Genomic DNA, 13,432 nt, shown 5'->3' with positions numbered 1-13,432 from the left:
CTCCCGAGACACTCAGCATCAAGAAATCCAGAACTTCTGCTGAGAGAGGGCACCATAAAGGGGAATTCTGGGAAGGCAAATCCTCATCAGGTCACACTCTCCCCAAAAGTCCAGAGATCCAAGGTCTCAATGTTGGTGGGCAATGGGGAGAGAAGAGGTTCTGCTGATAAGCTGGGTGAGGTGAAGAAAGCTAGCATGACTTCAAGATCTGGAAAACATCCTGGGAATCTTCCCAGTTAGCAGAAGAGAGGTCTTTCTTGTACAGAGAGAAGCAATGAAGGGACACAAATGAATCTGGGTGTTACCTCTGTTCCCCACATGCTCCCTCACCCACTGGGCAGCCCCAGAGATGCTCTCTGTCTTGGTGATGTCCAGGATCACCGTCCCCAGCCTGTCTGACATCTGGCCTCTCAGAGGCTGGGCTGCCTCCTCTGTCAGACACGAGGCCTTCACCCTCAAGCCTCGAAGGTCCAGCTGCCAGGCCAGCAGGTTCCCAAACTCCGGGTCACAGCCCGTGATGACGATGTACTTGTCTCAGAGATACAAGCCCAGGAACTAGTCGAGGCCCACACGGGCTGCCAGGTACAATCACACGGCTTTGCAGGTAACAGATGGACAAGCTCTGATCAGCAGTCTGGCCTCCTCAATCCAGATGGCTGTGAAGGCAGTCGGGCCTCCTGGCTCTCTGGCATCTTGAAGTCTTTCATTTCCCTCCTGATCACTGTCTTTCTGGAACATTTTTTCCTACCCCCAACCTGTCTGCTCTTTGGACTACTTTTATAAGTGCTGACATATGCCCTTGAAAAGCCCCAGTCCTGCCCAGAAAGGAAACATGGCTAGTGCAGTTCCCCCTCACCCTTTCATGGCACTCTGCTCTCGGGATCCATGTGGCCACACTGAGTGACACGGACCACTGCTCTGGCTTCCAGCTTTAGAACAGTTCCACTTGTCTGCTGACATGCAGGACCTGGAGATTCCCCAGCTCAGGAAGGTTCTTACTAGAAAATACACCTTTTGGGTTTTTTTTTTTTTTTAATTAACATATAATGTAAGGAAGCTACACTTTGATTCAAGACATATTTGCTGGGGTGCCTGGGTGGCTCAGTGGGTTAAGCCTCTGCCTTTGGCTCAGCTCATGATCCCAGGGTCCTGGGATCAAGCCCCACATCAAGCTCTCTGCTCAGTGGGGAGCCTGCTTCCTCCCCTCTCTCTCTGCCTGCCTCTCTGCCTACTTGTGAGCTCTGTCTGTCAAATAAATGAATAAAATCTTAAAAAAAAAAAAACAAAACAAAACATATTTGCCTTCAACATGTTCCCTGAGCCCGGGTTTCCTCTTTGGGCTCAGGATACAGAGCTCAGTCCTCAGAAATCTAAGTCAATCTCGGCCTCTCCAGAGTTAGAAGGAGAAGGCACTGAGTAGAAGGTCCCCTCCTGCTGCACTAGTTTTCTGAGGCAGACAGATGTTCAGGAGCCTGAAGGGGAATCTGACCTCAAAGGCAAGGAAAGGGGAGAAGGGAATGGGGGTGGGTACACTCAGGAGAGACATGGCTCCCAGTCTCTGGGAGGGTGGAAAGGAAGCACTTGGACCAAGCAGGTCTCACTCCATGGAGATGCCCCGCCCCCGGCCCAGGGCGCCAGCCTGCCTTGTGCTCTGCCCTCCCACAGCCAGAATCCAGCCCAGACACAGACGCCAAAGGCAGAAAAGACCAGTTTGCACAGGGGCCGAGGGAGGGGGTGTCCTAAACCCCACCGAAGCAGGCAGGGCTTTAATCCCGTATAACTGCAAAGATGTTCTTTTGGTGTGTGTCTGGGTGATGGTGGGAGGAGGTGGTAGCTGCCCCCTCAGCAGACTAAAGAAGGGACTGGAGACCGGACAGAACAGCTGTCCATAGAGGGGATTCAGGGTGAGGCAGAGGACCCCACTTCCATAAAAGGAGAGTGGACAAAGCTGGGGCTGGAGCAGCTTCCTCAGGGCACCCCAGTAGCCTCTGACAGGATTGGGCTCAGGTCCATGCCTACATCCACTGGACTACACCAGCCACCTTCTCCCAGAAAAGAGGCCTAGGAGGGAGGTGAGTCATGTGGAAGCTCAGAAGGATACTGAGCCTGGCTCATTTTGGCCGTCTTTGTCCTCACAGCTGTCCTGCCATCATGGCGGGCCCTTGAGCTGTAGCTCAAGCTACAGCAAGCTTCAGTGTTTGTGTCCTTCAGGAAGCACTAGCAGAAATAAGACCCCTAGCCAGTGTACAGCTCCCTGACACTCTGGAAAGGACATCTAGATGTGGTCCCAAACCTCTTGAACGTCCTTTCCCAAGGAGCCACAAAATGGCTGGATGATCATTGTTTGAGGGGGAGAGATATGGTAGAAATCCAGAAGCTCCAGGTGCAGCCTGACACAATGATTTCATGTGAATGAGGCAATGTGGGGTGTACCCCATTGTGCTAAACCCCTAGAGCATTGAGGACTGCAGCCTCTCGGGGGTAGGGACAGGTCTAGCCCCCGGCAGTGCCCCACATCCTGCAAGAGGAGTGTGTGCAGAGCTAGGTGACTGCCACACCCCGCCTTGTGCTCCATTTTCACAGTGCGTTTCTCACAGTGTCCAACCATGTGAGAGTGCGCAGGACCTCCATCTCCTCTTCTTTATAACGAGGGAGGAGGATCAGGAGGGTCTCATGAGTCCTCTCAATTCCAGCTCCTGGGGAGTTTAAGAACCCCTATGTTGTCATCAAGACGGAACCCTAGGAAGTCGAGGCCTCTGGAAACTCTGGAGAATTCAAGGGGCATTTCTGCCCAGTACCCATCAGGCGCTCAACCAAAGTGAGCACAACAGAAGAAATCTGGAATCAGCAAGGGACTGTCAGGACATCTACAGAGCCCCCCAGGGGAGGTGCTGGAGATTAGGAAGTGGGGGGATTCTACGGGAGGAACTGAAGCCAGGAGATGGACAGGAAACTGCAGAGCAGGGAAGAGCTGAGGCATGCCTGGAGGCTGCTGGGGGGTGCCAGTTCCCTGGGGGCCTCCCAGCCTTCAGTCTCTCCTCTTCCTTGCACTAACCTTACTCACCTCCACATACACTCTCTTGGGAAACCACGGTGAGGAAATGGTTGTTCTTCTTCATCCTGTGAAAGCAAAGACAATTCTCCTCCCCTTTCTCAACCCCTCCCCAGGTCATCCCATGAGGGGGGTGTTCACCCTCACTCAAGAAATTTCCCAGAATTCCACAGGCTGAGTCACCTCCACAGAAGCCTATAGCATACCCCACTTATTTTTTTTTTATCCCAGCCCCATCCATGAGAAGTGCTTCAGGGCAGTCATTTTTGGCATGATGGATCCTTTTGAGAATCCAAGAAGACTCTAAGCCCCATAAAAATGACTTAACAAAATATATGGGATTTTGAATATACTTTTCAGGGGGTTCACAGATCACCTAAAGCCATTAGGTGCCAGGAATCTAGGTCAAGAATCCCCACAGTACGGGTTTACTGAAATACTACAACAGTGGGACTCAGGCAAGTTGTTTGACCTCCCTGTGCCTCATGCTATGGTAGAATCCTTGTCTCTTGTAGTAGCCACCTCCTCAAGTTGTTATGGGGATTAAATGAGGCACCTGGCGACATCAAGCACCTCGCAATCATGCCTGGTAAATGGTAAGTATTCAATAAATGTTAACTGTTACTATTACTACATCTCTTTTGTGGTAGTTCATAGCACCATTGGGGATGTTCTTGACCTTCTATGTAAGAAACACAACACCAGACAACTAAATAAAAGAGGAAGCTGGTGTTGATCCAGTGCAAAGAAGAATGGTGGTGGGACCAAGGAGAGGTATCTCAAGGTAATTCCACAAGAAGGAATCTCTTCTTCCTCATCCCTAGAAAGCGGGTAAGGGACATATTGTACATATCTCATCTCTGGCGTCCCATACAATAACACTTATCCTCACTTCATATAAAGGAACTGAGACTCAGAAAGGTAAAGTGGGGGTGGCTTGGTGGCTCAGTTGCTTAAGCATCTGCCTTCGGCTTGGGTCATGATCTCAGGGTCCTGGGATCAAGCCCCACATCAGGCTCCTTGCTCAGCGGGGAGTCTGCTCCCTCTGCCATTCCCCCTGCTTATGTGCTCTCTCTGTGTGTCAAATAAATAAAAACATAATCTTTTTTTAAAATTTAATTTATTTATTTGACAGACAGAGAGCACAAGTAGGCAGAGAGGCAGGCAGAGAGAGAGGGGGAAGCAGGCTCCCTGCTGAGCAGAGAGCCTGATGTGGGGCTCGATCTCAGGACCCTGGGTTCATGACCTGAGCTGAAGGCAGAGGCTTTACCCCACTGAGCCACCCAGGCATCCCAAAAACAAAATCTTTAATAAAAGAGAGAGAGAGAGAAAAGAAAGGTAAAGTGGTTGTGCAAAGTCACATGGCTCCTAAGTGGGAGAAACAGGTATCAAAGCCAGGTCTGGCCCCAAGAAAGTGTTATGTCCGCCATGTCTCAGTGAAGAGTGAGTAAGCAGGAAGGACCTGAGCAGAACCAAGGACAGGGCCACTGGACCACATCCTTCTTTGGGAAACCTTGGGGAGCTCCTTATCTGGTGCTGTTGGGCAGACAAGGCTGCCACTCTGGCATGGGGAAGCTGTGGGAGGAGGGCAGAAGGGCTTCTGCGGCTGGGCTGGGCTTCTGCACACAGGGACTTCCGGGAAGCTGGCCAAACTCTTCAGCCTGGACCCATCCACAATCCATCTGCCCTCCACACATGAAGTGGGGTTCTCAGCCACACAAACCAGCCAAATGGGGGGGTGCCTGGGCTGGCCTGCCCAGCCCCTTCCTCTGGCATCCAGGCACAAGCCCTTGGCCCCCACCTGACCCTGGGAAGCTGCCTGCTTTTATCTCTGTCTCCAATAGCTCCTCCTTGGTACCTTCCTTCCTTTCTGATTGTTGATTACAATGTCTTGTCTACATTTTTTGAAGAAAAAAAAACAACTGGGGGGGGTGGGTAGGAAGGAGAAAGAGCAAATTTCCAGGAATTGTTTTGCTGCTGCTGTTCCTGTTACTTGGAGCAAAGCTGTTTGCCACCCCCCTCCTACTCAGGTTGGCAAAAAGCCTGGGTCCTCCCCCTCTGTCTTTCCCTTCCTTCCAATCTCTCTCCAGCTGCACACCTCCTCCCTCCAAAGAAAAACAGCCCAGTGAAAACTGCAGAGCTGTCAACTTATCTCTTCCTGAGGGAGCAGCTTTCCCTCTGAGCCTCTGCCAGAAGGCACCGCCAGCATTTCCTCCTGCTGCAAATACACAGTCAGTGATGTGAGGGCAGGGGCCTGGGAGCAGGTGGAGGTGAGGCTGCAGGGAAGTGATGTCTCTGTATGAGAGGGAAAAAGTCAGGGGTTGGAAGATTCTGAGACCCCAGAGACACGAGCCACTAAAATGTAGTCTTGAGAGGACTGGAAATGGCAATGAGTCAGAATGTGTAGAGAGAGCAGAGACAAGAACTAGGGTATCCCTGGAGGGTTGGTCTAACAGAGCCTCCCTCTGCATGGGTCAAAGGAAAGGAGAATCCTCAGAAGGCTCCCTATTGAAAAATGATATCCATAGGATAGAAATTGAGATCTTAGAGAGAGAGAGAGAGAAAGAAAGAGTAGAACTGTCGGGGAAAAAATCAAAGTAAACCACATTTTACATCATCAGAGCTCATCATGACAGAATTCTTGATCTAGGGGCCATCTGATGTGGGAGGAGAAGTGTGACATAATAAGAAATGTATCTGCCCCCAATTCCTGAGCTCCTAAATCCCTTAGGAAATTTCCTAGATAGCTTCAGGATGGGGACTGGTTCCCAGAAAGACCAAAACTTGATTAGAAGCTTAGAACTTCCAACCTCACCTCCCATCCTCTGGGAAGAGGTCAGGGACTAGATATTAAATTAATAATAGATCACGCCTATGTGTTGAAGCAGCCACAAAAATGCCTGAACTATGAGGTTCAGAGAGCTTCTGTGTTGATGAACATATCTACATGCCAGGAGGGCAGCATACCCCAACTCCACGGGGACAAAGCTCAGGACCCTTCCCAACCTCACACTATATATCTTTTTATTTGCCTGTTCATTTGTATCCTTTATAATAAACCAGTAAACACAGTGAACGCTTCCCTGAGTTTTGTGAAAAACTCCAGCCAATTATTGAAACTGAGGTGGGGAGGGATTGCGGGAACTTTGTAACCATGTTGGACAGAATTGTGAGTACCTTAGGGACCAATGATTTGTCACTGGCCTCTGAAGTGAGAACAGTTGTGTGGGACTGAGCCCTTGAACTTGTGGAGTCTGACACTAATTTCAGGTTGGTGTCAGAAATGATAAATTTCAGGACACCCACTTGGTGTCCGGGGGAGGGGGTTGGAAAATTGGCTACCCCTACATGTTTGGTGTCAGAAGTGTTGTGCGTAGAGAACCAGTTTTTCTATAGGAGGCTTTAGGAAAACTGAAAAATTAAAAATATCCCCTCTCATGGCGATGATTGGTGGTGATGGTTGTATAACAGTGCGAACATATGTATTTTTTTTTAAGATTTTTTTTTTTTTAATTTGACAGCAAGAGAGATACAGCAAGAGCAGGAACACGAGCACGGGGAATGGGAGAGGGAAAGTAGGCTCCCCGCTGAGCAGGGAGCCTGATGCAGGGCTTGATCCCACAACCCCAGAGGATCATGAATTGAGCTGAAGACAGACGCTTAATGACTGAGCCACCCAGGAGCACTGAACACACATATTTTATTATTTATTTAAGTAATCTCTATGCCCAGTGGTGGGGCTTGAACTCATCATACCCCAAGATCAAAATTTGCATGTTTTACCAACTGAGCTAGTCAGGCACCCCTTACTTAAGGCTACTGAACTGTATAATTAAAAATAGCTAACATGGGGGCCTGCTTCTCCCTCTCCCTCTGCTTCTGCTCTCTTTCAAATAAATAAATAAATAAAATCTTTTAAAAAATAGCTAAAATGGTAAATTTGATGCTATGTTTATTTCATCACCATATAAAATTAATTATTAAAGTGAAAAAGAAATCTTCTCCTTGAATGAATAAACAAAATGTGGTGTAGCCTCGCCATGGAGTATTACTCAGCCACACCAGAGAGTAAGGAGGTGCAGATACCTGCCACAGCGTGGATGAAGTTCCCCAGCACTGCCAAGTGAGAAACGAAACAGACACCAAGGTCGCACGTTGTATGATTCTATTTCTATCAAATATCCATAACAGGTAAATTTGCAGAGACAGAAAGCAGAATGGTTGCTGCCAGGGGCTGGGAGAAGAGGGAAACAGGGAGTACGTTTTGGGAAAACGTGAGGACCTACGGAGAGGTGGTGGTTACGCAACAGCGTGAATGTACTGAGTGCCGCTGAACTGTACTCTTGGTTGACATTGGTATGGGAACTTCACTCTGATTAAATACGCACACCTAGACCCCTTGGGCCAGCACACCCTTGGCCCTACAGGCCACAGAGCCTGGGCCTGGCTCCAGGGGGCTCTGCCCTCTGCACCGGGGGGCCTGTGTGTGACAGGTGACCTCTCTGTGCTTAACCAACAGAGGATAAGGAAGCCCACCATTTATCCCCACAGGGGGTACCACAGGGTATCTCAGAGACCAAATGCTTAACAGCAGCGAAAATGCTCCGAGAAGCCGGAAGCTCTGCTGGCACAAGACAACACAAACCCACGGGCTCTAAGCCTTCGCCCATGGCTTGAAAGGAGAGAAGCGTGGTGTCTACCTGCCTCTCCTGACCCATCCTTGGCCACACTTCGTGAGAAGTGTGAAGCAGCAGGGGAAGGATGCTGCTCTCCCCGCCCCCCCACCCAGGAAACTCCCTGAAGTTCAATGCAGCCCCCTTTCCACCCCCCACCCCCCGTTCAGTCTTCCCTCTCTCTCCAGATTCTCCCCCTCAGAGCCCAAATGCAGGGTGGGTGCAAGGCAGTGGGGAAAGGCAGCATGACTGAAAGTCTGGCTGATTTTTGGATTTATTTTCGCCTGCCCACCCCCATCCAGTTTTGCTTTAGTAGGAATCAACAGACAGGGGAGAGCGGGATTCCAAGCCCACTCAGAATGGAAAACAGAAACGTAGGTAAAGCATTTACCACAGGCCTGGCCTTGTGCTAAACACTTCACCTTGTGGGCTCACTGAATTCCCACAACACCCCTATTAGTAGACAGTATTGTCCCATTTTGCAGAGGAGACCAACTGAGGCTTAAAGAGGTAAATTCACACAGCTGGTGAGTTAGGAGTCGGGATCTTCGTGCTTGCAGCCTGACTCCTCCCTGCCACTGGCATACGGGTCATCTGCTGTGACTTCCCCTCTATCTGCATTGGGGGAAGGCAGGAAAAACCCTGACCCTCTCCCACGGAGCCTCAGCCAGTGATACTGCTTCCCGGATGAGAAGGACGGCCCTGAAGCCCACAGCGAAGCCAGCCTCACAGCCATCGGCCCTCCATTCTCCTCACGGCACTGCAACAGCCCAGACCAGAAGCGCTCCTGACAGAAACGCAGGTGGGTATCTCCCTCTTAGGAAAGAAGGGAATCAGGGCTTGAAGACAAACTGACTTTTTTGTGCATGACCCACAGATGTCCCCGGGGATAAATGAGAGGTGTGTGTATGTGTGTGTGTGTGTCCCACATCCATAGCCCGAAGGTGAGACAGAGTAGACTTCCTAAGGAAGGCCCAGGTGAAAGGGCTAAAAGGTGAGGTTCCAGGAGAGAAGTAGAGGTTGGAGCCAGCCTGTGGCCCGAGTTACGGTGGGGCCCCCCAGGCTGGGAAGGAATCTGGCTGGGCACAAATAGCTCTTGTCTCTCGAGCCACCGAGTCCTAACAAAACATCTTGGCTCACAGGTCAAGGCCAGCAAGTGAGCTGCGTACTAGTTCTCCACAGTCTGTACATTAAAACTCTCTCTCTTGCCTCTTCAGACCCAGAATCCTTTCCCAAAGCCTCCTGGTCCCTGTGGCCCGCTAACTTGAGACCTAAGGCTGCTTTCGAGGTCTCTATTCTCTTCCAACCCTCTCTTCTCCCCACCAGGCGTGCACCAGTCCTAATGTCGGTCAAGGACAACATGGCACCTGCCCCCACAGAAGGCTTCACCACGGCACCTGCTAGTGACTTTGGAGAGATCCACAACTGGAATGAGCTGCTCTCCTTCTTCAACCACACCTTGCCCGAGTGCCACATGGAGCTCCGAGAGGACACCAAGCAGGTGATCCTCTTTGTCCTCTACCTGGCCATCTTTGTGGTGGGCCTGGTGGAGAACCTCCTGGTGATATGGGTCAGCTGGCGCTGCTTGGGCCGGGCAGGGCTGCTGAACCTCTACATCCTCAACATGGCCATCGCAGACCTGGGCATCGTCCTGTCTCTGCCCGTGTGGATGCTGGAGGTCATGCTGGACTACACCTGGCTCTGGGGCAGCTTCTCCTGCCGCTTCACGCACTACTTCTACTTTGCCAACATGTACAGCAGCATCTTCTTCCTGGTGTGCCTCAGCATCGACCGCTACGTCACCCTTACCAGCACGTCACCCTCCTGGCAGCGCCACCAGCACCAAATGCGGCGGGCAGTGTGTGCAGGAGTCTGGGTCCTCTCGGCGATCATCCCACTGCCCGAGGTGGTGCACATCCAGCTGGTAGAGAGCTCTGAGCCCATGTGCCTCTTCATGGCGCCCTTTGAAACCTACAGCACATGGGCCCTGGCCGTGGCCATGTGCACCACCATCCTGGGCTTCCTACTGCCCTTCCCGCTCATGGTGGTCTTCAACGTGCTCACGGCCTGCCGGCTTCGGCAGGCGGGATGGCCCGAGGGCCGGCGCCACTGCCTCCTGGTGTGCGCCTACATGGTCATCTTCGCCATCTGCTGGCTGCCCTACCACGTGACCCTGCTCCTGCTCACACTTCACGGGACCCACATCGTCCTCCACTGCTACCTGGTCCACCTGCTGTACTTCTTCTACGATGTCATCGACTGCTTCGCCATGCTCCACTGTGTGGTCAACCCTATCCTTTACAACTTCCTCAGCCCGAGATTCCGGGACCAGCTGCTGAGCGCCGTGGTCCATTACCTTCCCAAGGCCCGGGCCAGGGCGGACAGACGGGCTTCCTCGTCCTCCTCCTCTTCCACTCAGCATTCCATCGTCATCACCAAGGAGGGCACCCAGCCTGCTGCGGCAGGCCCCTAGGACCACCAAGCCTGAACCGGTAGGCGCCAAGGACCTCACCCCTCTCCGCCCCTCAGTGTAGATCCCACTCTCCATCAGTGAAGAAGAAAGCTGCGGATGTAAGTGAGAGATTTTGGGGGGAGTGGAGGGAAGGGCCAAAATGCTTACGGTCAATTTTGAGTATGTCTTATAAAAGTGAGATGGGGAGGGGGGGGCCAGGGAGGGGCAGAGAATAGGTCTTTGGTGGTGTCCTGTTGGTTTCAGTCCTCGGGACTCAAGAACACGCTCAGGGAAAATGGTGAAATAAGTAACAGACAGACGTGACTCTGGCTCTTTCCAAAATCTGTACTTCCAGCTGGGATAGGCTAAAGAGAGGCTCAGCAGAAACTTGACACACTCATTTCAACAATCACCCTGGCCGGAAAGAGTGTGCTCCCCGCGGACCTCCCACAACTTTCCTTTTGTACTTGTGTGTTTGCTGATTCCTCCCCCGGCCCCACCTCACCACACTGTGCAGGCTGTGAGGACAAGCGGTCAGAGGCCAAGGAACCAGGAGGCCTCAGCAGTTTCCTAGCATCCTCGGTGATATGATGGATGGAGGGGGTGAAGCAGAGGTCTGGTGCCCCACCCCCACCATCCAGGAAGTGGCTCCATTTCCTTGCTGATACTCTCCCCTTCATCCATTCTGCTTTCCTCCCCACGAAGCAGAGGAGCCATCCCAGAGTCGATGCTCCTTGGAGCCCACCTGCTCCCGCCTTCAGATGTAGGACATTTCCAGACTTCTAGGAAGAGATGCTATCAGAAATCCACCCCCATCCCTCCCTTTCTCTCTAGATCATGGGAAAATATCAAGGGACATCCATTCTGACAGCGGACCTTGGGAGAGGCAGCGGCAGACGCTCCCAGAGGCTCTGTCCCTCAGCCCTTGTCCACTTAGCAGGGGATGGGGAAGTAGAAATTTTCCGATTCTGTCACAAGGCAGAGCTCTGGCATTCTAAGTCAGTCCTCACCCTTAAACTTCATTCTCCCTGGCCAGGTCTTCCATTAATTTTCCTGTCCAGCAACTTACTTCTATTCACGCTTGTCCTATAAATAGGAAAAGAAGCCTTCTTGTTGACAAGTAGGTCTTCTGGAAAAGACTCATTTATCAGTTTGGGAATCTAGGACCATGTCCATGAAGGAAAAATCTAAGAACCGGTCCCCAGCCCACTAGTTCCAAGTGCTTGGTGTCCTAACCCCGCCCGAGCAGAATAAAGGGTTTGTGAACATAATCACTGATGGCCTCTGCTCTGCTCAAGAGCTCAGTATTTCTGGAATGTTTCACTTGGAATAACCATTCACTGACCTGGAGCACGTCCCGCCTTTAGAAATCTGAGAACTGCATTTATCTGATGCACTAAACATGTGCTCTGATAGTGTATGTACCCGTCAGTCAGGGGCACAGAGGGAAATGCGGCTGCAGTCCCGCTCGCCGGACCCAAATCCAAAAGGGTCTTAAGTGACAGGCAGCTGCTCCGTGGCACAGAGCTGAAGGCTTTTTCAGCCAGGACAGTCCGGGTTGTGACTTGGGGTTGCAGGAAGGGATTAGCCGAACAATACACAAAATGCATTAAAAAAGACTTTCCTCCTTTGTGCCCATATAAAAACCAAGCCCAGGGGCGCCTGGGTGGCTCAGTGGGTTAAGCCTCTGCCTTTGGCTCAGGTCATGATCTCAGGGTCCTGGGATGGAGCCCCGCATCGGGCTCTCTGCTTGGTGGGGAGCCTGCTTCCTCCTCTCTCTCTCTCTCTCTCTGCCTGCCTCTCTGCCTACTTGTGATCTCTGTCTCTCAAATAAGTAAATAAAATCTTTTTTAAAAAATAAGTAAATAAAAATAAAAACAAAAACCAAGCCCAAGGGACGCCTGGGTGGCTCAGTTGGTTAAGCAGCTGCCTTCAGCTCGGGTCATGATCCCAGTATCCTGGGATTGAGTCCCACATCGGGCTCCTTGCTTGGCAGGGAGCCTGCTTCTCCCTCTGCCTCTGCCTGCCACTCTGTCTGCCTGTGCTCACTCTTGCTCCTCTCTCTCCGACAAATAAATAAATTTAAAAAAAAATCTTAAAAACCAAGCCCAAATCTGATGCCCTTATCACTGCCTCTGCTAACTTGAAGCTCCAGAAGTTTCCTAAAGGGAACCCAATGTCACATCTGTCACCTCCTGGGTTACCTGGGACACCAGCCCCCCAGGGGGCTCACTCTTCTCAAGGATTTCTTTGGCAACACATTGTCACCCTGGGTGGCAGGAATACCTCCTTAGGGGCTTGGGAGGCAGAGCCCAGGGTGTGCTGACAGCGGCAAGGCTCCTCCGTTTGGCATTCTCTGAGCCCTGACCGGCGCCACACCTGACCCACGTGTGGAGACCAGATGGACCACGTCATGCCCCAACTTCTGATGTCTAGCTCCTTCCTTGTGGAGGTACGTTTGTTAACTACCCCATGAGACCATGCCAAACTTCCACCTCCTCTGAGTCTGCCTCTGTCCGCCCAGACATGCCACATCAATGAATCAGATGGCACTGGCAGGACAATCTGAGGCTGAACCTCTAGCCCAACTAGACATGAGCAGAGTCCACTACTATCTGGGCCAACAGATCCCCCCAGGGAGGTTTCCCCTGGAAAGGCTGGGCTATTGACTTAGTTTGCCGCTAAAAACAGGTCAACAGGTTAACCCCGGGGAACTCCAGCTACAGGAAAGGAAACCTGTGGGGGGGTGCCTGGGTGGCTCAGTTGGTTAAGCATCTGTCTTCAGCTCAGTTCATGATCTCAGGGTCCTGGGATTGAGCCCTGTGTCGGGCTCCCTGCTCAGCAGGGAGCTTGCTTCTCTCTCTCCCTCTGCCTCCCTCCCAGCTTGTGCTTTTTCTCTCTCTCAAATAAATAAAATCTTAAAAAAAAAAAAAAAAGGAAAAGAAACTGTGCTACCCGAAAGAATCCTGGCATCAGGGGTGCCTGGGTGACTCAGTTAGTTAAGCTTCTGCCTTCGGCTCAGGTCATGATCTCAGGGTCCTGGGATAGAGCTCCAAGTTGGGCTCTGGGCTCAGTGGGGAGTCTGCTTCTCCCTCTCCCTCTGCCCCTCCCCTCTGCTCATGCTCTAATAAAGAAAATCCTTTAAAAAGAATCCTGGCATCTGCTGAGTACAATGCTGCCGCTACCGAGTGTTGGGCCCCAATCTTCTGAACTCAAGGGACAGAGTAACCCCAGTCAAGAGGAAAAGAATTCCTG

The 13,432-nt window shown here is 51.6% G+C and overlaps 1 protein-coding gene across 2 annotated transcripts; it reads left to right on the top strand.

Annotated features, from left to right (window-relative positions):
• Positions 1-7,193: 7,193 nt before the first annotated feature.
• Positions 7,194-11,119, top strand: GPR182 (G protein-coupled receptor 182). 2 transcript variants are annotated; one of them, XM_047743395.1, is made up of 3 exons: positions 7,194-7,243; positions 8,356-8,527; positions 9,052-11,119. In XM_047743395.1, the coding sequence occupies exon 3, from the start codon at positions 9,068-9,070 to the stop codon at positions 10,196-10,198; it is 1,131 nt and encodes a 376-aa protein (XP_047599351.1). In that variant the 5' UTR covers positions 7,194-7,243; positions 8,356-8,527; positions 9,052-9,067; the 3' UTR covers positions 10,199-11,119. The 2 variants fall into 2 exon arrangements, with proteins under 2 accessions (XP_047599351.1, XP_047599352.1); XM_047743396.1 differs by lacking the exon at positions 7,194-7,243 and having other exon boundaries at positions 8,338-8,527.
• The last annotated feature ends 2,313 nt before the right edge of the window (positions 11,120-13,432 follow it).

The sequence above is a fragment of the Lutra lutra genome, chromosome 8 (genome assembly GCF_902655055.1).
Source record: "Lutra lutra chromosome 8, mLutLut1.2, whole genome shotgun sequence".
NCBI classification, from domain to species: Eukaryota; Metazoa; Chordata; class Mammalia; order Carnivora; family Mustelidae; genus Lutra; species Lutra lutra.
Note: the sequence above shows the minus strand (reverse complement) of the source record. Positions and strands in the feature narration are given on the sequence as shown.